The sequence below is a fragment of the Pinus tabuliformis genome, chromosome 7, assembly GCF_031772625.1.
Source record: "Pinus tabuliformis cultivar Carrire ecotype Pingquan chromosome 7, CPIR1, whole genome shotgun sequence".
Lineage (NCBI taxonomy): Eukaryota > Viridiplantae > Streptophyta > Pinopsida > Pinales > Pinaceae > Pinus > Pinus tabuliformis.
The window spans coordinates 1796340900-1796366542 of NC_142293.1; the positions used below are offsets into that span (position 1 = coordinate 1796340900).

Genomic DNA, 25643 nt, shown 5'->3' on the forward strand with positions numbered 1-25643 from the left:
CTCTCTTCCCTCCATTGTCTAATTTCACATCGACTTCATCTATTACTCCATCTTTGTCTGCTGCATTTTGTTCGATGCCATCCTCCTCTGTCATTGCCCCTGCTGCTACATCCTCTCAACAGCTCCTATCACCAGCATCTTCCCCCTCATCTTCCAGGGGCTCAAAACACTCATACTTCCTGCGCCCGCGCACTCACTCACAGGGATCTCACCCTACCTTTACCGGCTTGGGTATCATAACACCTGGGCTGTCCTCTCTGCCTACTCGAGGGAGAAAATCGGATCTTACTAAGGCTATCAGAAGAGCGGGGGCAGAGGTAGCCATTGGGCGTCAATCCACTATTGATGGGGTACTTAGAGCAAAGAACACCCCTGGCCATCCTCCCCCATGAAGTGTCTCTCCTTCAACTGCAGAGGCCTGGCTAGTGCCTCAAAGAAACTAGCCCTCAAGCGATTGATTGAATCCTCTCCTGTCGATATTATTCTTCTCCAAGAAACTCTTGGACCTGCAGACTCCATATCGGCCTCTCTATCATCTATCACCCCGGTTGGCAATTCTCGGCCATGGATGCCTCTGGTAGATCGGGTGGCTTAGCTATAGGATATAATCCTGTATCTATTAGGGCTCAAGGTACTTGGGGGGGTCCAGGCTTTCTGGGGCTCGATCTATTCTCTGCAGACTTGGGCACCACCCTCAGGGTTATCAACATATATGGACCGTGTCACCAGCGTGAAACTTTCTGGAACAACCTCCTGGGCCTATCCATTCTATCAGCAGAGAACTTAATCATTGGGGGGGATCTAAACTTTTCATTGGGTTACGGTGAATCATGGGGAGCCTCGGCACAAATTGACCCTATTACCGCATACATGACTGACCTTTTGGAACGTCATGACCTGAGTGATGTCCCCATGATTAAACCTCTTCCCACCTAGAGGAACAGAAGAATCGGTGATGCTGCCCTGGCTCGTAGACTAGATAGATTCATGATGAAAGGATCTCTGCTTCAAAGGCTTCATCACTACAAGCAATGGGTGGGATCTGGTGGCATATCAGATCACCATCCTATCTATCTGGAAATAAATGGGCCCAATAAAAAACCCAAAGCACCTTACAAGTTCAATCATGGCTGGTTACAGGATCCCTCCTACATCAAACTTGTAAAGGACTTCTGGCCCCTCAACTTGATAGATAGAGCTGACTCTCTGGCTAAGGGCTTTTGCTCGAATCTATCGCAGATCAAGGAACTCACTATCGAATGGGCCAGAAATAAGCACAGGCAGGAGAACTCAGCTCTCTTGCATATTGAAGCTGAGCTTACCTCTCTCACAGATGAAAGGGGTTTGGGTTTCTCATCAGAGGCAGATAAATCTCATTTAGTGGAGCTGGAAAATCAGAAGCAAAAAATCCTTAGGGAGAGGGAAGAATCTGCTCGACTGCGCAGTAGAGCAATCTGGCTTAAGGCTGGAGATGACAACTCTCGCTTCTTTCACAATTATGCCAAGGGCAGAAAGGTCAGCAATACTATATGGAATCTCCCTATGCCCGATGGTGGAGTGGCTGATACATTCAATAAACTCTCTCAGATGGGATCATCCCACTTCAGGAATCTATACAAGCAACCTCCGGGTTCCAACATTGCAGATATCATTAACATTGCTGGACACTTTCCCAGGTTTGTAAACGAGGAAGAAGCAGAGAATCTTTTCGATCCGGTGACCCCTGAAGAACTGGAATCCACCATTAAATGGTTTAAGAAGGAGCGTAGCCCGGGGCCGGATGGATGGACCATCGAATTCTACATTGCATTTTATGAGACGATCAATCAGGACCTTCTTCGGGTAGTAGAGGAATGTAGGATGACGGGATCCCTGTATAATGCTATCAACTCCACTTTCATTGCTCTGATCCCTAAAACTGACTCTCCCTCCTCTTTTGATGAATATCGTCCCATCTCACTCTGTAATGTACTCTATAAGATCATCTCAAAAATCATTGCAAACCGCATTCGCCCCATTCTGTCTCGCCACATCGCCCCTCAACAATTCGCCTTCCTGGAACACCGCCAGATTCATGAAGCTATTGGGGTTGCTCATGAGGCTTTTCACTCTATCTGGTCAAAACACCATAAAGCCATCATCTTAAAAATTGACCTAGCCAAAGCATTTGATCGGGTCAGCTGGCTCTATATCAAAATGCTCCTTATTCATTTGGGCTTCCCTCACCGATTTATCACTTGGATCATGGCTTGCATTACCACTCCCTCCTTCAGTGTGCTGATTAATGGATCTGCATCCCAGTTCTTCCACTCTGAACGTGGCCTCAGACAGGGGTGCCCTCTGTCTCCCCTTCTCTTCCTCATTGTCATGGATGGCCTCAGTCGTCTTATTGCCTCAGCCAAGAGAAATGGAGATATTTGTGGTCTCAAGATAACAGAGGACTGTTACCTCACCCACCTTTTATTTGTGGATGACGTTATGATCTTCCTTGATGGTAGTATCCGGGACTCCCGTTCATTCTCAAATATTATCTCCCTCTTCTCATCCGCCACTGGGATGCTGGCCAACCATTCAAAATCATCTATTATCCTATCCAGAACCTCTGTCCATGAATCTCAACTGGCACTTCAGCTTTTTCCTTACAGCATTCACCCCCTAGATCAGGGCCTTAAATACTTGGGATATTGGATCAAGCCTATTAGCCCAAAAATAGCGGACTGGATCTGGCTAGTTGCTAAATTGGAGAAGAGACTCAATATCTGGAGCCATCGATACCTCTCTCGAGCAGGAAGACTTGTCCTGATTAAATCTGTCTTGGAAGCTACCCCGGTCTTCTGGATGGCTTTGGCCTGGATCCCGCGCAGCATCCTGACCAGACTACAGCAAACCTGCAATAGGTACTTATGGAATGGGGCAAAAGAGAAACGCATTTTTGCATGGATTGGATGGAAGAGGATTGCCATTCCAAAGAAATGGGGTGGCTGGGGGCTCAAAGATCTCCCTTCCTTCGCACAGGCTCTGGCAGCAAAGATGGGATGGACCTTAATCACTGGAGACAACCTATGGACTCATATGGTATACCACAAATATATTTGGCCCCATCATTTAATGGATTGGATCCGGCTCCCGACCTGGCCTAAAGCAGGAATATCATCAGTTTGGAAAGCACTACTTCATGCTATACCTCTTATCAGAGATAACTTGATATGGAAAATCAATGATGGCACACAGGCCAGAATCGGCCTGGATCCTTGGAATGGAAGCGGAGGCAGGCATATATTGCCTGAAGCCCTCATCCGGTACCTGCACACACAAGGGATCACTTATATAGCTGATATAGCTGATCCACAGCGCACCACCATTTTCGAACAGCGATGGAAAACTGTAGATCAGATCAACATCCCACCTCTTTGGCACCAAGATTGGCTGTCTTATATCAGTGCCTTATCTGAATCGCACATTAGAATCAAGCAGGGACCTGATGAGCTTATTTGGTATCCTTCGGAGCACGGCATTTACACCCCTAAAACTGGATACCTATCTCTGATTTCACATAAGGTCCCGGATTTATTATCTTTCTGGTGGAACTCCATTTGGAAACTAACATCCCCACCCAGGCAGAAGCTATTCTTTTGGTGCATCCTTAAGGGTGTAGTCCCCACGGGGGAATACCTCATGAGACGTGCGGTCCATGGACCGTCTTGGTGCATCCTGTGTAAACAGTCAGCCGAATCGCGCACGCACTTATTTCTTCAATGCTCTGTACTGTCACACATTTGGCAAGCAATTTCCACTGATATACAATACACCGGTAAATGGGAGGGTGTTGATATAAATCAAACCTGGGAGACTTGGTTCCATCAGCACAGAAACTCAAAACTGCAAAGCTTGCCCAATATCACCTGTTGGTACCTCTGGCTGGCTCGAAACCGTTTGACTTTCGAGGATAAACCGGTTCATTGGCCGCATCTAATTGCTAAGATCATATCAGCCTACAATGAAACTCCTGAGCCACCGCAGCCAAAGGCCCGCCGACCCCGTGACCCTCCACAAATCAATCACAACAGCCCATGGGCTTATTTCGATGGTGCTGCCCAACAGCAGGGATGTGGAGGGGGCTTTCTCCTCTTCATAAACGAACAACATTTCTATAAAGCAAAGCTGGGTTTGGGAGCTGGTTCTAACAACTTCGCTGAGCTCATCACCCTCCGTCATCTTCTTCATTTTGCATTGAGCCACAATTGCTTGCACTTAAACATATATGGAGATTCAAAGATTGTCATAGATTGGTTCAATAATAATTCTGCTTGTCATTCACACACACTCAGCAGCATATTGGATGAAATTAAATTACTGAAGGATCAGTTTAATGACATCACTTGCACTCATATCTACAGGGAACACAACAACAGTGCCGACCAACTATCCAAGGAGGCTACGACACTTCCCAGAGGTGAGTGGATGATACAGGAGCAGCGAGGTACAAATGCATATCAGTACTACCACCGCCCATACATAGATGCACAGTATCATAGGGCAGCCAGCCCATGAAATCTGATATGAACAGATATTTTTTGAACAATTTTGTATATAGCTGATAAATATTATAACTGATAGCCCTGCGTGGCAATATGTATATATGACAATATAGAACATCCTGCGAGATGAATTTTTGCTTTTTGATAGACAGTAATAGAAACTACAGCTACCCACATGTGTGGTGGAAGAACATATAGCATATGCAAAACGCATCTACAACATGTAATTTTTCCAATCAATGAAAGATTACGATTTTTCCAGTGGAAAAAAAAAAAAAAATTAAATTTTTAAATTACATAATTATTATATTAAAAACAACTATAGTAATATTTTTTTTCAAAACTATATTCCACATGAATATCATGGGTCAATACCATGACATTTTTTCTTTAAGTTATTTTTTATTTTATTTTTTATTACGTTAAGAGACACTCTACAACCTAGCATGGGGTAGATGTCAAGGTTAAATTTTTAACATTTAACATTTAATCTAATTTCAACGTCGACAAGTATAGAGGTAGATGTCTAGGCATAATGTTTAACATTTATATATCGACTAATTAAAAAATAATAAAAGGTTAAATGGAAATGTTGTAGTGTAAAAATTTAAACCTTTGCTAAATTAATAATAAAATGTAAAAATAATAAAGTTCATTATTGTAATTTTATTTTGTAGGGTATGTTAGCCCCTCTAATAGGAAAAGATCCATAAATAATTATAAGTTACGTTGGTCATGCTAAATTAATAATGGTTGATAGACAAATCATGTGGAGTGGATAAGTAAATTGTTTGCATAAAAACTTGCATAAATTTTGTTGGGTAGTAACCACTTGTACGTCTACACACTTACCATTTTACTCCTATATAAGTGCACAAGAAAACATAAATAATGTTGACAAGTAACTCCTTTACATCTTATACCTATCCATTTTTTACGCAAAGACTTTCTTAAAAAATCACTACACAAATATCTAAAAATGATTCCATAACCATATTTAAATTTAATTAATAAGCCCATAAAAACTGAATACTTATAATAAACTTACAATATAACAAGTTTCTTAACCATGAATATCCACCCTTACTTTAGCATGGATATTTTGTTACAATACCATGGGTCAATACCACGGCTTACCAATACTACAAGTTAGAGAAACCATAACTCATTTACAATAAAATAAAATAAAATGTAAAATATTTTAGACATTACAGATAGCATTGATTGCATAGAATGAAAATTCTCCATCATATGGATGGATGGGGGAGAGACACTGAGAGAGCAGGGAGAGAGGGGGGGGAGAGAAGAAGAGAGGGGGGGAGATAATGACAAAGTTGGAGTATGGAGATAGAGAGAGAGGAGGGGAGGGAGAGGAAGAAAAAAAACATAAGGAGATAAAGGTAGAGAGAGAGGGAGAGAGGAGGAGAGAGAGGGGGAGACATAGAGATGGAGTGGGAGAGAAGGAAAGAGGGAGGGAGATAGTGATAGAGTTGGAGGGAGATAGTGATAAGAGTTGGAGGGTAGAGAAAGGGGGGATGGGGGGTGGAATATAGAGGGATGTGGGAAAGAAAGGGAGAGAAGGGAAGGAAAATATAGGGAGGGAGGGACAGACTAGAGTACCAGAGAGACAAATGGATCCAACCTAAATATGGTATGTGTGTATATAAAAATTAGGTTAGATCCATCTTAACACTAGATCTACCAAGGACCGAGAATGATCAAATCTCTTAACATACAAACCTATTTTAAAGTAAAAAGATATTTGATAGTGAGTAAAATAGTTCCAAACTAATTTATTTTACTAGAATTAAGATATTTATATTACATTATACTAATCTTTTGTTATTTTTATTTGTATTTTTAAATAATTTAACTTAATCAAAATATTTTTATTTTTATTTTCATTTATATTTTTAAGTAATTTAACTTAATAAAAATATTAAATATTGCATTACAATATATCTACCAAACTGAATTGGAAAGGGCATATAATACCATAAACTTTCATTATAACTAATTTGAAATCAACTTTATTTGTTTTCTTCCTAATTTAATTACACCAAATAATACTCTAGTTACGTGTTTTCCTTATATGTCGGGGGACGACGGGCACGTCAATCTCAGAAACCAAGTGGGCGTATTTGACATTTAAAATATCGCTGGGAAGTTTCTGAAGAAATTGCAAACTTTTGAGCTTTATTCAAAATGAAAAATGAAATCCGTGTAGAAATAAGAAGTTAACTACATTTTATAATGAATAGTTTAGTTTCGAAAATAATAAAATGAATTATATTCTCTATATTTGATGGGTAGCCGGTGAGAATATACGAGCATAATTATAAAGTGAAAAATCCAATTATAGTTCAATTATTATTAAAAATGTATCTATTAAAATCTAATTCATAAAAATTATTGTTTTGGATTGCCACTAGTTAGAAAAGAAGATAAATATTATTATGGTTCATTAAAAATAATATTTAGAAACAAAAAAAATCACTTTTATAGTAAAAATGAGAATCAGAAAATATTAAAAAATTAATTAATAAAATTTAAATGAAAATAGTATTTTATATATATATAGATAGATAGGTAGATGTAGATATAAATATAGATATAAATATTTTTCTGGAAGGTAAAATATTTTTTAATGTTCAAGGAATTATAATATTAAAGTTTAAAGTCATTGCATTAATATCTAGTTTATAGTTAGGGTAATATATTTTAAGATTGTCTTTAGAATGTAGTGCAATGGTTAGGTAGGGATGTTTGGTCTGCACAAGTCTTGTGATCTAATCTCATGCTAAAAAATTAGTTGATATATACCTCTTTTAAAATAAAATATATTCCAATAACTATTAAAAAAAGCAAAAATAAATAAATATACCCCAATAAAATTATATATATATATATATACTCCAATAACTATTAAAAAAAATGAATATACTCCCATAACTATTGATAAAGAAACAAAAATAAATGAATAAAACAAAAATGAATATACTTGTTTTTCAAAACAAAATATACTCCAATAACTATTAAAAACAAAAATGAATATACTTATTTGAAATAAAAGAGATATAATTAATATAATTATATTAATGTGATTACAATTAGAATAGATGGAAAGATTTGATCTCCACAAGCCTTGTGGTTTGAAAGAATATATTTCAATAATAATATTAATATAATTACAATTAAAATAGGTAGAAAAATTTGGTCCCCACAAATCTAATAATCTGAAGAAATATATTCCAATATCTATTAAAAAACAAAAATAAATATACATATTTACTTCAACAAAAATACTAACAAAAAAAACTTTCTTCAACAAAAATACTAACAAAAAAAACTTTAAAAAATTAAACTAAAAACAACTCGCTTGGGAATACATGTGGAAACTTATGCAATCCACGCCAGTGTGTGTCTAATATTTAACGTAACGTGGAGAGTGGATGGGCACTTGCCGAGGTACAGCTAGCCAATGTGAGCATACGGGTGCATAATTCATAAGAATACAGGAGAGCGCCTGTGGGCACTTCAAGGAATCCTCAGTGTTATGAGTCTCCTAATCACATACAAGTTTATCTGAACGCCTGGGCCATTTCGGCATTCTTTGGTTGGTATAAGTTTTCTCTCACGTCATTAGATATTTAAAAAAAAAAAAAAAAAATTGTCAGTGGATTGGAATATTTAATTTTTTTTTGAAATATTCAAAAATATTTTTAATATCAAAAAATAGAATTATTTTTAAAATAGTTATGTTATTTAATTTTTAATTTAAATTATTATAAAAAAGTAATATATGAAATGATTTATAGTTTTTTAGATAAGTAATATATAAAATGATTTATAGTTTTTTGGGATAAGTAGTATACAAAATGATTTATAGTTTTTTTGGGAATATGTTATTGATAAGTCATGATATTGTAATAAAATCTATTTACAACTTAAGAATATTCATGGTAAAATAGGGATAAATCTTTATGAATAAAAATCTTGTCCCATTTTTTTTTCAAATGTATGTAATATTTAACTTACTTATTTTTTTATAATTATTAATAATAATAATTTAAAAAATATATATATAAATGAGTTCATTGTAGTGATAAGTATGTCTATTTTGGAATATGATTTATAGAGTTTTAAGTCAATAATCAATAATTAATTATTAGGTGGATGGTAGGGAGTTAACTTTAGAATATTAGTATTCTACACAAATTAAAGGTTCAGATTTATCTCCAAATTAATTATGTTATTTTTGTCTTTTTAATTAAGTTGATAAATTTAAAAAAAATGTGATCGTATGAAGTGAGTTATGGTCTTTTGGGTATGTGGTATTAATAAGTCATTCAAATTTAACTTGTTTAATTTATAGAATTCATGTTCCCCGAGTTTTCACAACGCTGAATTTATTTATACATTCAAAAACATATTTAAAGAACAAAAAAATGGCAATTTTGCTTGACAATGTATTCCAAATTCCGGTAAAAAAGTTATATCTTCTATCAATTTAACTTTACCTTTATTTCAATGTATATATCTTTAACTTAAATATTAATTTTTTTATAATATTAATAATAAAAATATTTAAAATAAAACTATCATTTTTTATGACTTTTTATATTTTAATAAAATAGAATAAATTTTTAAATGTTTATTATGGATTGATATTTTTAATATATATGCTACCAGCATAATAAATAGTTGTAAATAGCTTGTAAATAGCTTGATTTATGTTAGATTTTTAACTTTTATTGACCAGAAAGGATATTTGATTAATATGTAGTATAGGAGAATAATATTTTTATATTATTATTCTTTTAAATATGGTATATAATGTAATATAATTTTATAAATATTATTAGATTCAAAATTGATTTATTTAAATTAAAATATTTTTATATATAATTTAGATTAAGATAATTATATTTTAATGCTCAAAATGAGAAATTTTATTTTTGGTATACTGAAATAGTGTTATACATTACTTTCCAAACATACTAATGATGTTGAGAGACTTTTTAATTGAAAATTCCTTTTTCCTTCTATTTTCAAATGATTTGTTATCATTATTTATTATTCATAACAAAAGTGTATCATTGAACAAAGGTGTATCATTGTTACTGTACTATTTTTTCATGTAGATTTTAGTTTATATTTTTTGTTGAAGATTGATTCTCTCATTTCTATTGTTGGCCAGGTATTAATTGAAAAGGAGAATTAGATAAAGTGGTTCAAAAAGATCAAAAAAGCATTGATCGTTAATGATTTGTGGGATGTCATTTGTGAAGAAGAGGATGATAGTGGTAAATGATAGGAGGATAGTGAACCTAACAAACCACCATGATACAAGGAGCTAGCCATATGAAGGAAGAAAGGCAATAAAGCATATGCCTTGATTGCCATGATAGTGCGTGAAGAGGCCATTCATCATATTGTTTCAATTAAAGATTCATGTGGTGCTCTAAAGAAGTTAAAGGACTAGTATGGCTTGTAATACCCTTACTTCAAACCCCTCTTTGTAGTGACAACTATTTTTATTATGATAGTGAACTAGGATGTTGGTCTTGTGTGCCCATGTATATGAGTTTTCAAGCTAGAATATCTATGTGGATTTAGGCCAAAGATCCTACGCATGGAAAGTCTAATAAGAATATTTTTTTTATATGTAATCAAAACAAATATAACAAAACCATTGTTGTATACCAAGTTAGTGTTGAATTTCGTAGATCGGGAGGTTATTGTTGAAGAAAACAACCATGTTTTAAATTAAATCATGATGCAAGAGGTGGAATAGGTAGTCATGGAATGCCTAAAGGTAAGGCTCCTAATACTAATGGATTTACTATTGATATTTTTAAAGCTTGCTGGAACATTATTAGATGTGATGTTTAGCGAATAGTGGAGAATTCACAATAGCCAGCCTACATTCTCATAGCTCTTGATTCCACTTTTATCTTTCTAATTGTGAAAATATCTCATTCTAAACCCCTTTATATTTCAGACCTATTTTTTATATGTAATGTATATATAAAATCATTAATGAAGTTATCACCAATCATTTTAATCCTCTCCTTCCCTCCCTCATCTCCATAGATAAAATGGGTTATATTGAAGGTAGACAAATGTTGGAAAACATTATCATTTCTCATCAAAATATTCATCCGCTCAAATACTCCAAGTATCAAGTTATGTTAATCGGTATTGACATGTCTAAAGCATTTGACAAACTCAATCAAAAATTCATATTTCATGTTCTCAATGCTTTTGGAATTATGGAAAGACGGATTCATTGGATAATGGTCCTCATTATGGAAACCTTCTTCTCCATTGTAATTAATGGCTCTCCATCTCTTATCTTTGTACCCTCTAGGGGCATTAGGTAAGGAGACCTCATCTCCCCTTACATCTTCCTTCTTATCGAGGAGGGGTTGGGAAGATTGATTAAATCTTCCTTTCATCTTAGACAGCTCAAAGGTCTTCCTCTGGGATCCCCTGATCTCTCATTGACTCATAAAAAATTTGTCGATGGAATTCTCATGCTTGGCATTCCCACTGTTAAAGAATATTCTTCGCACATTTTCTTATGCTTCTAGAACTTCCATAAACTTCAATAAATCCCATTTTTTTCCTTTAACACCCACCGTGTTGTTCAGATCCATATCTCCTATCTTCTTAGGAATCATAAGATCTCTCTTCCATCCAAATATATGCACCCCCCCCCCCGCACCACCAAGGGAAACCCAGTTAGGAAAAAATCTTGGTAAAACCTCCTAATGAAATTTGAAGCCAAGCTTTCGCTCAAACTTTCAGAGCTCTTAACCTTATTGGTTGTCCCACTCTTTTTAAGTTAGTTCTATAATAATTCCCTACCTATATTCTCTCTGCAATGACTACTCCCAAAATAATCATAAAAAAAATTAGAAACATACAACACAAATCCCTTTCGAGAAATGGGATCTTATTGCATGGGAAAAAAAATTGTCAACCAAAAAGGGATGGAGGTTTGGATTTCTCAATCAAGCTTTGAATCCAAAATTTGGTGGAAGATATATTAATAATTGAGATGCCTTGTCGAACAAGATATGGAAAAAAAAAATATGTAGCCCATAAGCCAAAATCTCAATTAACTTGAATAAATGGTAATATAAATGGTTTGCATATCTAGAATGCTACTTGTAACAACAATCATTTGGTTCAAAACCATTATTTTTGGGAGATAAGGAATAAAGAAAGAAATACGTTATTTTGGGAGGACTCATGGAATTAGTGGCAAAAACTAACCCAAAGCGCACACCTTCAAGCCATGAAGGACTCCATTATCTCTATGGGATATAATATTTTTTCTCATTACTAGGATCATTTTCCCTGTCCTTCCTCCCAATGACAACTTTGTAAGCCTTATGCTAATTGGGTTGTCCCTATTACCCAAAATGAAACTCATGCCATCTCACAGGGATTGGCCAACTGGGAAATTGTTAGTCATGATGGGGAGGAAAATTTAAGATGGGCTTATGGCCCCTCTAGCACCTTCAATATCCTTAAATCCTGCCACATTATTTCAGGTACAAGTTTCAAGAGGGATCAACATAACTGGAGTAATATCTGGAATCTCGAACGTTGGCCCAAAATCACCTTAACCTTGGCCCAAAGTCTCCAATTGCAAATTCTCCAGTTCCATATGGGACCATCTTGCCATGACCTTCAAACAATTAAACAAAATGCATAACAATGGCCTTCTAACTGTAAAAAAACTGGTAACTCTCCCCATTCTCCTATCTGGTAATCAATGCAGCCTAGAAACTATTTTTTTGTTCCATTGTTTGGGATATTTGGAAAGAAGGAAATATATTCATTTTCCAATGCATTGCTACTTCCATAGATTGCACTTGGTAAGATGTTCTTGACAAAACTAAATAAGCCATCATTATTTCTCATTACACTCCTCAAAACTAAGATTGCAATCCCTCTGAACATTCCATCCTCTCTACGATTTCCCTTTCATCTTTTATCCTTTCCATTCCCTTAGCTCCCCTTCCTTTCTTCCTCCATCCCCTCTTCTTCCTCCAGCCGCTCCTTCTAGTCTCCCTCACTTAATAATTTCATAAAGCTCAATTTTGATGGTGCATCAAAAGGAAATCCAGGAAAAGACAATTATGGAGGCATCTTTTGTGATGGCACAAGGAAAATCATTCATATACATGCAAGAGTCATTGGCTTCAATATTAACAACATGACCGAAATTTGGGCTTCAGAGCAAGGCCTTATCATTGACTATCGATGAAAATTCCACAAACACATCATTGAAAGAGACTCCAAAATATTAATCCACATAATTCACAATATTTAACGTGGCTTGGATCCTTCCAAATTTTCTAGCAGCTAGAGGTTGGAAGCTCATATTGTGTATATTTCCAAACTATCTCTTCTCTCATATTTTTGTATGGATCGAAACAAGATAGCCAATCGATTAGTTAATTTCAGCCTTAACATGGAAACATCATCACTTCAGTGAGAGTGAAGCCACAAAATCCCTAGCTTTTGGTTTTAGCTTCGAAGGATCTTGCTGCTCATGATGGGTGCCTAGATATGGACGATCAACCTTCGCCTTGAAATGAAAGCAGGGATCTCCATAGAGGTTGGATGCCAAGGCAAGCGATGTGGGTTAACCTTATAGTATGCAATATCCTCGAGATCAATCCGGTTGTTGGATTCTTGTTAGAATTCTATTGCTGACGGTTATTTTGATTTGGACAATTTTTAATTTAATTTAATTTTATTATTATTAATTTCTTTTTCAGCAAGAAAAAAATGATATATATATATATATATATATATATATATATATATATATATATATAATGGGATCGAATTACATATAGGGTGATTCCAGAGTCCATATCAGATACAACATATCAATCGTGAGCGAGATCTCACTACCCATCCAAATCATCATACATGATATAAATCCAACAGTTCTAGCTGAGATGGCCCAGAAAGTTTGGCCACATTATACAGTGAACAAAAAATATGTGACAATTATGTAACTGTATATTGATTCACATGAGGGAAAATCATATGTTCTACATACTCCATAATATAAAAATCAATGCCACAGTAGTAAGAAAAAGACCAGGGATATGTACAAACATATATAAGATAAGCATATAATGTCAAAAATATCAAAAAAACATAAGAGCAATAGTCACCCAGGGAATGGAAACATTCCCGCGTCAAATGTAGTGTCTCCCATCTTGACCATAATGTGAATACCATCCTGTTGTGCCATCAAACCCTCCTTTGAAAATCGATCAGCTTGTTGGTTGAATTCCCTACCTATATGCATAATTAAGGAATTCCGAAATAAAGTATATAGATTGTCAATTTTCGTGAGCCATCCCTTGAGTGTATGTTGTTCGATTTTAGCATCACCTAGAACATGCTGAACAATGGTGTTTGAGTTACGAAATATATGTATTTCAAGGATATTGAAAAAGTGTGAAAACCATAACAGACCCCATAAAGCCATTGCTTTTGCCTTTGTATTTGAACCAGTGCTCGCCTGCCAATGTACAGAAAATTCATGATATTTGGATATACCAATCCAAAATCGACATCCACATGTATTCCTTTGTGTTGCCCCGCAAAAAAACCACCCATGTATATCATTTCCAGGCATGGTTTCATACGGGGATCTCTATTGGGCCCATTATCATGAGAAAAACCCATAGCATGTGAAGAGATAGTACATTCATAAACCAAAATAAAGTTGACCCTTGAGTTCTCAATTTTTTTTCTATTTCTCCATTTCTAGATCATCCAAAATAGTGTAGGAGGAATACTTCTCCAATAAGTTTTCTGATAACTCCACCATATCATGCAATTCTGGACATTGGCAAAACTGATATTTGGAAAACCAATTGTATGTGCCATTTTTGCCATACCTAGACTGTGTAGAGGCATTTGAGAAACAAATGATCATTATTCTCCTTTGTGTTTCTACAAATCGTATAGATGGTCGGCCCACGCCAATTCCTCTTCTAAATATTATCCAAAGTGAAGATTATGACAATTTGTTGCATTTGTCACTGTCGGGGACAAATATTTCACTCTCAAAGTATTAATTTTGGCAATTCTTCACAATTCGAATCATGTCAAACTGAAAGCAATTTCCATGTTGCAACTAATCAGCTTCAATATTCTCTATTGCGCCTTCACCTTTAGTCAATCATCTACCCAATTGTTTGACATTTGACTTGGATTTTCATAGAAGTTCTTGATTTCTTTGTTTTATTTAAGATTCATGTTCTACTTGTTTTCTCAACATTGAGCCCTATTTTCGCTATATTTAGTTAGAGTTTGGCAGTCGATGTCCTTGTTTTCCTGGAGAGAAACACACATCATCTTCTCCTCAGAAAACAATGACGAAGCACAACAACAAATGAGCTACAATCCTCTGTCACATTTGTCATGTCCTTGGATTTATTTGTGCTTTTTCCTTATGTAGTTTGTCAACCAGTTAATTATTAATAGATTATTCACCAGTACAATAGCTAGTCTATATATATATATATATATATATTCTTTTTTTCGTAGCTATGCTATGAAGAGGTTTTAACAACCTCAAAATTTTATATCTCTTCCACAAGTTTACTTTTCTTTGTTGACTATGTTTTATTAATTAACTTCTTTTTGAAGTAATACAAAGTGTTTATATTTACCAAAAAAAATAGAAAAATAATGAATACTTCTTTATATTTATGAATTATTAATTAATTAAAAAAAAATTGTAGAGAGGCCCTCTCCAGCCTAGTGTGGAAGAAATATTCTTTTATAGTGTGTCATGTCTTGTCCCGGCATGTCCTATAGTATTATGTTATGTAAACAAAACATTTTAACTTGATAAAAGTACATAAAATAAAAATAAAATATTTAAAATAAATAAATAAAAATATTAACTATAATTATTAATTGAAACGTTTTCTCTTGGTCAAATTACATTAAAAAAAAAAGTTAAAATAGAATAAAATAATTAATCTAATTAATAATTAATCCAGCCTATATTAATCTTCATTCTCAATCTACACTCTCAAATCTCTTTTTACTCTAATATTAACGGTATATTTTTATATGTATTTCTCAGTATTACGTTTTCAGTTTCAATGTGTGAAATTCAATCCTCACTTAACTCCCTTTGGAAAATGTCAAGAAAATGTGAGAATTGTAATAGGTAATTCTCTGTAAATAAATAGGACAAGGTAGAAGATTGATCTTTATATTGTGTAAATATATGTCTAGATTTGTGTGCTTGTGTGCTTTGTTTGGAAATATGTATGCAATGAAAACCCAGTGTTGAGAATATTCCTCTCTCTTCCCGGGGCCACTGATTGGAGCCTAAGTCAGATTAACATTCCCAATGTCGATTTCTGTACTGTATCCGTCGTCAAAAGATTGGAAATCGACTGCAACAAGGAACTATTTCCAGATAAAAATTCGCCCAGAATTATTGCCACCTCTACAATTTCTCTGTAGCATTCCTCGCCAGAATCATAGAAAATGGGAGCTGATGTCGAGACATTGTTATTCAAGGCAAGGGCATGCCATCACTGCATTATCTGCTCCACCTACACAATCAGCCAGATTTTATTAATTCAAAGTGCCGCGGATTTGGTTTGCTCGAGGTTATGCACTCATCCACGCCATTTCCATAAATTTTAAGACCAGCAACGTAATCATTGAATACAATGTAACCGTGCTCCATTGCTAACCCTTCCGTAGTCCTGTCTGTCTGAGCACGGAAAATTTTCTTTCCAATTCAAGTTTTATTGCAGTAAACACTTTTTCATGTAGCGAAGGAATACTGCAAGTGATACTTTGGCCAAATTTACAGAGAAAGTGGCAGCTTCATTGTTTTGGAAAGCAACATAAGGCTGGCAGTTTTATTGAAATTCTTTATGCTGCTGCATCCACTCATGGGAGATATTTCAATTATTTTTGGAGGACTCACGAATCTGGTTTGAAATTGTCATTCTCCTATCCTCTTCTCCCTAGTCACATGCTTTTCGAAGAGAGAATTGAAGACTGAATAGAATAAACAGGCCCCTACCAGATTGTGTATTCCAGGGGAAAAAACTGGGAAATTGATTATTTATCTATTATTTAACATGAGGAGTAGAGTTGTTACTCGACAGATCCTTCACCTATGAAGATTGTTCATTACAGAGAGCAATGATGATGTAATCAATGCTTGCGAAGGAGCAAAGGGAACTTTCAAAAGGACCATGCTGGGCTCCATTCCCAAGGTTTTGAATTAACCATCAAAGGATTCGATATTGTAGAGGTTTCGTCAGCTAGGTCCATATTCAGGTCGGTTAGTGGGAAGAACTACTTTGAAGATGGTGGTTGATGTAAAAAAATTGCTATTAAGTTAGTTTATTTTGATATTTAGTGGTGTGCATATTATTATTATTTCATTCATAAAGTTATATTATGAAGATCAATTAATGAATCAAGTGACATAGTTCAAGTCAATGGTTCTCAACCGTTCGTTTTTGGTGTTAAGAAAATATATGTGAATCTGTTAGAGAATGATGGGTCTCGTCATTTTTTTCAAGAGCATCAGTTTTTAGTTTTTTTTTTTGGGGTATGTAAGTGTGTATATGTTAAAAATGTGAGTTGAATGATTGATTTTTGGATAAGTTTAGTATCTAGACAACTTATTTATATTTTTGGAAGTATGTGTTTAGATGTATTGTAGTAAGATGAAAGTTATATGATTGACTATTGGATAACCTTAGTACTTAGACAACTTACTTATATAATTGGAAGTACGTGTTTAGACGAATACTACTAGGATGAAAGCATGTCCATAGAGATACTCAGTTCTAGGTTATTCTTTTGGGTAGTCAAGAAGCATAAATTCTACAAAATTCCTCAACGATGGTCAGAGTTAGTTATGTTTTAAATGGAGGTCAAGTGGTACCTCAAAGTGGTATCTTCAAATTTTTGGTGGATATAAGATCAAAACTTTGTTGTAATTTGTATTTCTGGCACGTAGGCATTAAGGGAGGGGCTTGGAGATAATGCTTCCATGTTAAGTTTAGAAGTAGTTTGGGATTTTGCTGAAAAAATATCTCAATCTCCATATCTATGATTTGCATCTAAAAGTAAGTATATAATTGTAATGTAATTAAATCAAGCGTGCAATAAAGAATATAATTTTGTGTGTGTATTTCTCAGTACTATGTCGTCAATTTCAATTTCTTTGTTTTATAAATGCATTACCATACAAGCAGAGATGTCTAATAATGTTACTTTATGATAAATCATTAAAACCTCTTTTTTATTTTATTAAATATAAAATAAATATTTAAATAAATTCAATTAGTAGTTTATATTTTTGTATTATTCATAGAATAAGTATTAAAAGTTCAATTTCAAATATTTTTAAATAATTTTTTAAAAACTCTTTTTTTTTACTATAATGACCCAATGACTAAGTCGTGCCCTACAGGTGAAAATGATAGAAGGAAAAGCTCTGGGCAGCTTATTCCTTGAGCCTAATGAATACAGGCTAAACATGTCATTTCGAGCAATAGAACCTGAGAGTTAAAGAGTTAACAACCCTCCTCAACCACTTTCTCTAGCCTTACTTGCCATAAACATAAAAATATTAAACAATATTATATTAATTGTGAAATAAAATTGATCATTGCACCCAGAGACACTCTCCAATCCAATATGGTAGAGAAATAAGATAAAAATACCCTATTTTAAACATTTTTACAAGATAAAATCAAATAAAATTTGACTTGGATGGTTTTTGAGCATCTAGAGGGATCGAATCCCTTCTCATTCTAAAAAACGTTTTGCATCTCAAAAGATTTGATCCCTCTACGGGCTTAGTAAATCCAAAATTAAAATACATCTAAACTCATAATTATTAAATAATTCTCAAATATACCACTAAAAAATTAGGATTTATAATCTCTCACTTTTCCAAAAAAACTCTAAAACTTAAACCAATCCTCTATTCTTTTTAATATTTAATCAATTCATATTATGAGTATCTATTATTTTTAATATTTAATCAATTCATATTTAACTTTTATTTTTTTATTTTTTTTTATCAAAAGTTCAAATTTTAAATTACATATCACCTCATTTATCATCAATGAGAGATGAGATGCAACAATAAATTAATTATTATTTTAAAAAAAAAAATTAAATTACATGATTATTTTATATTAAAATATTTTTTATAAATAAGTATAAATATTGTTGTTACTTATTTCTTTAATTTATAATTAGCCTAGATCTTTAAATGTTACCAAGTATGATGGAAATGTTGTAACTTGTAAAAATTTAAAGCTTTGCTCAATTAAGAATAAAATGTTAAAATTTAAATCTTTGCTCAATTAATAATAAAATGTTAAAAATAATAAAATTCAATTTGTTATATTGTAATTTTGTTTATAATGATTCCATAATCATATTTAAATTTAATTAATAAACACGTAAAAACTGAATACTTATAATAAAATTACAATATAAGAAGTTTCTTAACCGTGATATCCACTTCCACATTACCATGGATACTATTAAATGGTAAAAAAGTTTTGTTACAATACCATGGCTTACCAATACTACAAGTTAGGAAAACCATAACTTATTTCACAATAAAAAATTAAGATGTAAAATATTTTAGACATTATAGATAACATTGACTACATAGAGTGAAAATTCTCCATCATAACATTTGGTTCTAACGCTTTTGCACACATTCCTAAGGAAGATGCAAAGAAATTGGACGCTAAAGCTATAAAATGCATATTTTTAGGGTATTGTTCTAATTTCAAAGCATATAAGATGTTTAATCCATCTACTCACAAGGTATTCGGGAGTAGAGATGTTATCTTCCATGAACAGGTTGATGAAGGGAATAAGGAAAGAATTTATGAGGAGTGGCACATGCCTTTACTGATTGATGACAACAATGATGAAGCTAAAGCAAAAAGAGGAAGCTAGCGATGTGGATACATTCAGTAGTCGAAGTCCATTCAAAGGTGAGAAAGAAATCACATAGGACAGAATTGAGGCATGTCCGCTACAGACTCACTTATCGACAAGGTACACATATTATGCTCTTATGACTAATATTTTAAATTTTGTTGATCCTGTGAATTATGATGAAGAAAATCAGTATGATGAGTGGAGGTCAACTATGAAAGAAGAGTATGAGTCTATAATTAAAAATAAAACCTGGGAATTAGTTGAATTTCCAAAAAGAAAAGAGCGCAGTAAATGGCTATATAAAGCTAAGTTCAAGGAAAATAGTAGTGTAGACAAGTATAAAGCTAGGTTGGTGGCCAAAGGGTACTCACAAAAGGAAGGGATTGATTATGAGGAGAATTTTTCTCCCGTAACTAAGTTAAATACTATTAGGATGTTGATAGCTCTAGCTACAAAGTACCATTGGAGTCTACACTAGTTTGATGTAAAATCTACTTTTCTAAATGGTGAGTTGAAGGAAGAAGTATATTTAACACAACCAGAAGGGTTCATTAAAAAGGGGCAGGATCACTTGGTCTGTAAATTAAAGAAGGAATTGTATGGGTTGAAATAGGATCCCAGATCTTGGTATGAGAAAATAGACTCTTTCTTCTTATAACATGGTTATAAGAGAAGTAAAAATGATCCAAATATGTATACCTCATTTGATTCAAAGGGGCAGATTTTGTTGATTTCCGTATATGTTGATGATTTAATTGTTACTGGAAATTCTAATGAATTGGTTGAAGAAATCAAAGTGAATAACTCACACGTATTTGAAATGATGGACCGTGGAGAAATGCATTATTTTTTGGGTCTTGAAGTCTGGAGGGATTCTGGCTAGACTTTCGTTACTCAAGTAAAGTATGTCACGAAATTGTTGAAGAAATTCATAATGGATCAATGTAAAGTTGCTTCAGTACCTATATAACAGAATGTTAAATTTCAAAGTGATGATGGTTATAAAGAGGTGGCTACTACATTGTAGGGACAATTGGTTGGAAGTTTGATTTATTTGACTAAAACCATACCTGATTTAGCATATTTAGCCAGTGTGTTGAGTCAGTTTATGACAAATCCTCTTGAAAATCATTGGGTGGTAGAAAAAAGTGTCCTAAGGTATCTTCAAGGAACCATAAATTTTGGCATTAAATACATTGATTTTTTTTATGTTAAACGGATAGGCTATTCAGATTCATATTGGGCTAGAGATCTGGATGATAGAAGATCTATAACTGGATATGCTTTCAATATTGGTTATGGGGTCATTTCTTGGAGCAATAAAAAGAGGAGTATTGTATCTTTATCATGAGCAGAAGCAAAGTATCAAGTTGCATGTGAAGCCACTTATGAAGCAATTTGGTTGAGAAGACTTCTTCATGATACAGGAGAAGAACAAAAGGATGCTAAAGTGATGAAATGTGATAACCAAAGTTCAATCAAGCTCGAAAATAATCTCATTTTTTATAAAAACACAAAACATATATATACTCAATTTCATTTTGTTAGAGAAAAGGTTCAGTCCATAGAATGTTTTCTTGAATATTGTAACACCTGTGAAAATGTAGTTGATATCTTCACCAAGCCTCTTGGGAAGATCAAATTTGAATTGTTTACAGAGATTTTAGGCATGCAAGTGAATACTTTCTCCATTAAGAGTGAGAGTTGAAAATAATGGAGAAATTTTATTTCACGGTTGTGTGTGTGTCTTAGTTCCTATTTTTTAAGAGATAGTTTTGATCTCCCTAAATTGAACGTAAACTTATTTATTTCTGATTTTATGATCAATGGAATAGAGAGGTACTGCTTGGGTAGTCTCCAGGTGTAGCTTGTTCACTTGTGAGCTGCTAGTTTTAGTTTGTAAGTTTATTTCTAATTTGTATTTCCATTTTTTAACATCCAGATCGTGTATTCTACCACAAAAGCTGGGGAATTTGATTATTTATATGCTATCTAACATGAGGAGGAGAGTTGTTACTTGATGGATCCTTCACCCGTGAAGATTGTTCATTACAGAGAGCAGCAGTGATGCAGTCAATGCTTGTGAAGGAGAAAAGTGAACTTCGAGAATAGTAGCAGGACCATGTTGCACTCCATTCCCAAGGTTTTGAATCAACCATCAAAGGATCCAATATTGTAGAGGTTTTGTTGGCTAGGTTCATATTCAACTTGGCCAATGGGATGATTTTCTTTGAAGATGGTGGTTATTGTAAAATAATGGTTATTAAGTTTGTTCATTTCAATATTTTGTGGTGTGGATAATTATTATTATTATATTTATAAATCTCTATTGTGAAGATTAATTAATGAATAGAATGACATAGTTGGAGTAAATGGTTCTCAACATTTTTTTGTGCTAAGAGAACATATCGTTGAATCGTTTATTTTAATCTATTAGAAAATGATGGATCTTGTTGTTCTTCGGTGCTTCAAGAGCATCAATTATGGGTTATTTTTTGTGTGTATGTAAGTGTGTTTATGTCAAAAAGGTTAGCTGTCTGATTGATTGTTGGATAAGCTCGGTACCGAGACAACTTACTTATATAACCGGAAGTATGTGTTTCGATGCATGCTACTAGGATGAAAGCATGCCCATAGAGATATTCAATATCTAGGTTATTCTTCGCGGTAGTCAAGAAGCATCAATTCTACAAAATTATTCAATGATAGTCAGAGGTAGTTATGTTTTAAATGGAGGTCAAGTGGTATCTCAAAGTTTTTGTGGTGAAGAAAGAGCGATGTATACGAGATTCTGAAGTGGATGTGAATGCTGATGAAGGTCAGCCTGTTATGAAACCAACTCAAGAAAAGATAGAAAAGATAGATCAACGCCTTAGAATTCAGCCTCTTCGAGGGGGCAACCTCCTTTACATTACATAAATGAACAATTCTTGGATGATACAAATGACAAAACCTCCTTTCTATATATAGGAGTCTAAAGAGTCACAATATAATCCAGCCGACCTAACAATAATAATATAAAGCCACAAAAATAACAATAGAGGGATTCTATGGGGCACAGAAATAACAATATGGGGGTAATAGGGGCACAACAATATAAATAAGGGGTATAACTACAATAGTAATGGGGTAATCACTAGTATTATAGGGACCCAACATGCCCCTCTCCTTCAAAAAAGTGTTGTCCTCAACGCTTGAGTAGTTCTGGATACTTCTGCATAAAATTCTCATCCTCCCATGTGGAATCTTCAGCGGATAAGTTCTTCCACTTGATAAGATACTCTGAAATTGATCGATTTCGTAGCTGTCGAGTTCTTGTTTTTGTGACTGCTTCCGGTTCCAATATAATTTTTCCTTCCTCATCAAGTTCTGGCAATATTGTTTGAATTGGGAGCTTGTCACCTATAACCTTCTTTAAACATGAAACATGGAAAACTGGGTGCAATCGAGAAGCTGCAGGAAGCTCCAATTTGTATGCCATAGTACCAATCTTTTGCAACACCTTGTACGGACCATAATACTTTGGTGATAATTTATTATCCTTCTTAGCTTGCTTTAGGGACATTTGCTTATATGGTTGTAGCCGTAGGAATACCCAATCACCTACATCAAAACTTCTTTCACTGCGATGTTGATCTGCCTGTTGTTTCATTCTATTTTGTGCCAACACGAGGTTATCCTTTAAGAGTTGGAGGACTTGTTGTTGATGTTCGATGTGATGTTCCACTGCCTGAAACTTAGAATTTTCTCTTAAATATGATGTGATGGATGGTGGTTGATACCCATAAAGTGCCATAAATGGGGTCATTTTTGTTGCTGTATGGAAGGAAGTGTTATACCACCATTCAGCCAGAGGCAACCATTTGACCCATTGTGTCTGTTTATCAGATACAAAGCAACGAAGATATCCTTCCAAACATTTGTTTACTATCTCAGTTTTCCCATCAGATTGAGGATGATAAGATGAGCTATGAGCTAACTGAGTACCAAGACAAGAAAATAATTCTGTCCAAAAATTTCCAGTGAAAATGGGATCTCTGTCACTTACAATAATCTTTGGGTTTCCATGTAGCTTTTGAACTGTTTCCATAAATGCAGTAGAAACTGTACTGGCTTTAAATGGATGTGATAATGCACAAAAGTGTGCATACTTGGTAAGTCTGTCAACTACCACCATGATGACACTCTTTCCCTCAGACTTGGGTAAACCTGTGATAAAATCCATTGAAACCTCCTCCCAACGTTGGCTTGGAATGGATAAAGGTTGTAATAGACCCGGTGTCTTAATTGTTTCAACTTTATTTTGCTGGCAAACCAAACATTCCGCCACAAACTTTTGAATATCTGATTTAAGGCCATCCCAAAAAAATTCCTTCTTAACCCTGTGGTAAGTTTTTAAAAATCCTGAGTGCCCTCCTAAGGGAGAAGTGTGCAATTCCATAAGAATCTTTTGTTTTAGCTGGGAATTCTTACAGAGGTATAAGCGATCTTTGTACCATAATGAATCATTTTGCCAGCTAAATGTATCAGAAGTACTGGAATCTTGTTGTAGCTTTCGAATAAGTGCCCACACTTCTTCGTCATTCTTCCATTCCTCCCTTGCTTCGTTTATCCAATCTGGTTGGATAATAGAAATGGCACACAACAATGCTTCCACATCCTCATCCTTTCTTGAGAGTGCATCTGCCACCACATTTTTCTTCCCTTTTTTGTAGATGATTTCAAAGTCATAACCCAACATCTTTGTGACCCACTTTTGTTGCTCTTCAGAGGATAATCTTTGTTCTAAAAAGTATTTAAGGCTATCATGATCCGTTTTTACCTTGAAGTGTCTTCCCATTAGGTAGGGTCGCCATTTCTTAAGTGCATGGAGTATTGCCAACATTTCCTTCTCATAAATAGCTTTGCTTAAAAACTTTCCCTTGATTGGACGACTTTCAAAAGCAATGGGTCTTTCATCTTGCATTAGAACAGCACCAATTCCATTTCCTGAAGCATCACATTCCACAATAAAGGTTTTTGTGAAGTCCGGTGTAGCTAAGACCGGTGCTTGGCACATTGCCTCTTTAAGATGTTCAAAGGCCTTTGTTCTTCCGGAGTCCATGAAAATGAATCTTTCTTCAATAATGTTGTTAGAGGTGCTGCTATTCTCCCATAATTCTTAACAAACTTGCGATAATACCCTGTCAACCCAAGAAATCCTCGCAGATGCTTTATGGATGTGGGGATTTTCCATTCCTTAATGGCTTTAATTTTGCTAGGGTCTACCTTAACTCCTTCATGAGATACAATATGACCCAAATATTCCACCTCCTGGACTCCAAAGAAACATTTGGATCTTTTTGCATATAATTGTTTCTCCTCCAATAGTTGTAGCACCCTGTCAACATGTTCAACATGATCCTTCCAAGACTTGCTGTAGATTAGTATATCATCAAAAAATACTAACACAAATTTTCTAAGGAATGGTTTGAAAATTGAATTCATCAAACCTTGAAATGTTGAAGGTGCATTGGTAAGGCCAAAAGGCATGACCAAAAATTCATAATGACCCTCATGAGTTCTAAATGCCGTTTTCGGAATGTCTTCAATCTTCATTCTGATTTGATGATATCCCGAACGAAGATCCAACTTGGTGAAGTAAATTGATCCATGCAATTCATCCAGTAATTCATCAATAACAGGAATGGGGAACTTATCTTTAATAGTGAGCTTGTTGAGCTCCCTATAATCCGGACACATGCGCCATGATCCATCCTTCTTGTGCACCAATACTACTGGAGCTGAGAAACTTTGACTCGGTTGAATTATACCAGCCTCTAGCATTTCTGCAACCATACGTTCAATTTCACTTTATTGGACATAGGGATATCTGTACGGCCTGATGTTTGGAGGAACACTTCCTGGAATCAGATGAATAGCATGATCATGATCACGCATAGGTGGGAGACCTTTTGGAGTCTCAAATACCTTGGAATGATTGTCCAGGACTTTTTGGAGATCTGGAGAAATAGATGATTCCAATGTGGAAACATCTAGCGAACATAATTGTGCAATTACACCTCTTTGCTCCTTTTTTAGAAGCTTTGTCAT

At 34.6% G+C, this 25643-nt stretch overlaps 1 protein-coding gene across 1 annotated transcript in view; it reads left to right on the top strand.

Moving 5' to 3' along the window:
- The first annotated feature begins 990 nt into the window (after positions 1 to 990).
- LOC149255520 (uncharacterized) overlaps positions 991 to 25643 on the top strand; it is a 33173-nt gene continuing 8520 nt past the window's right edge. Inside the window, exon 1 of the mRNA XM_089455066.1 lies at positions 991 to 4177. Within this exon, the coding sequence (XP_089311192.1) occupies positions 991 to 4177 (3187 nt within the window). The remainder of the gene's footprint in view (positions 4178 to 25643) is intronic.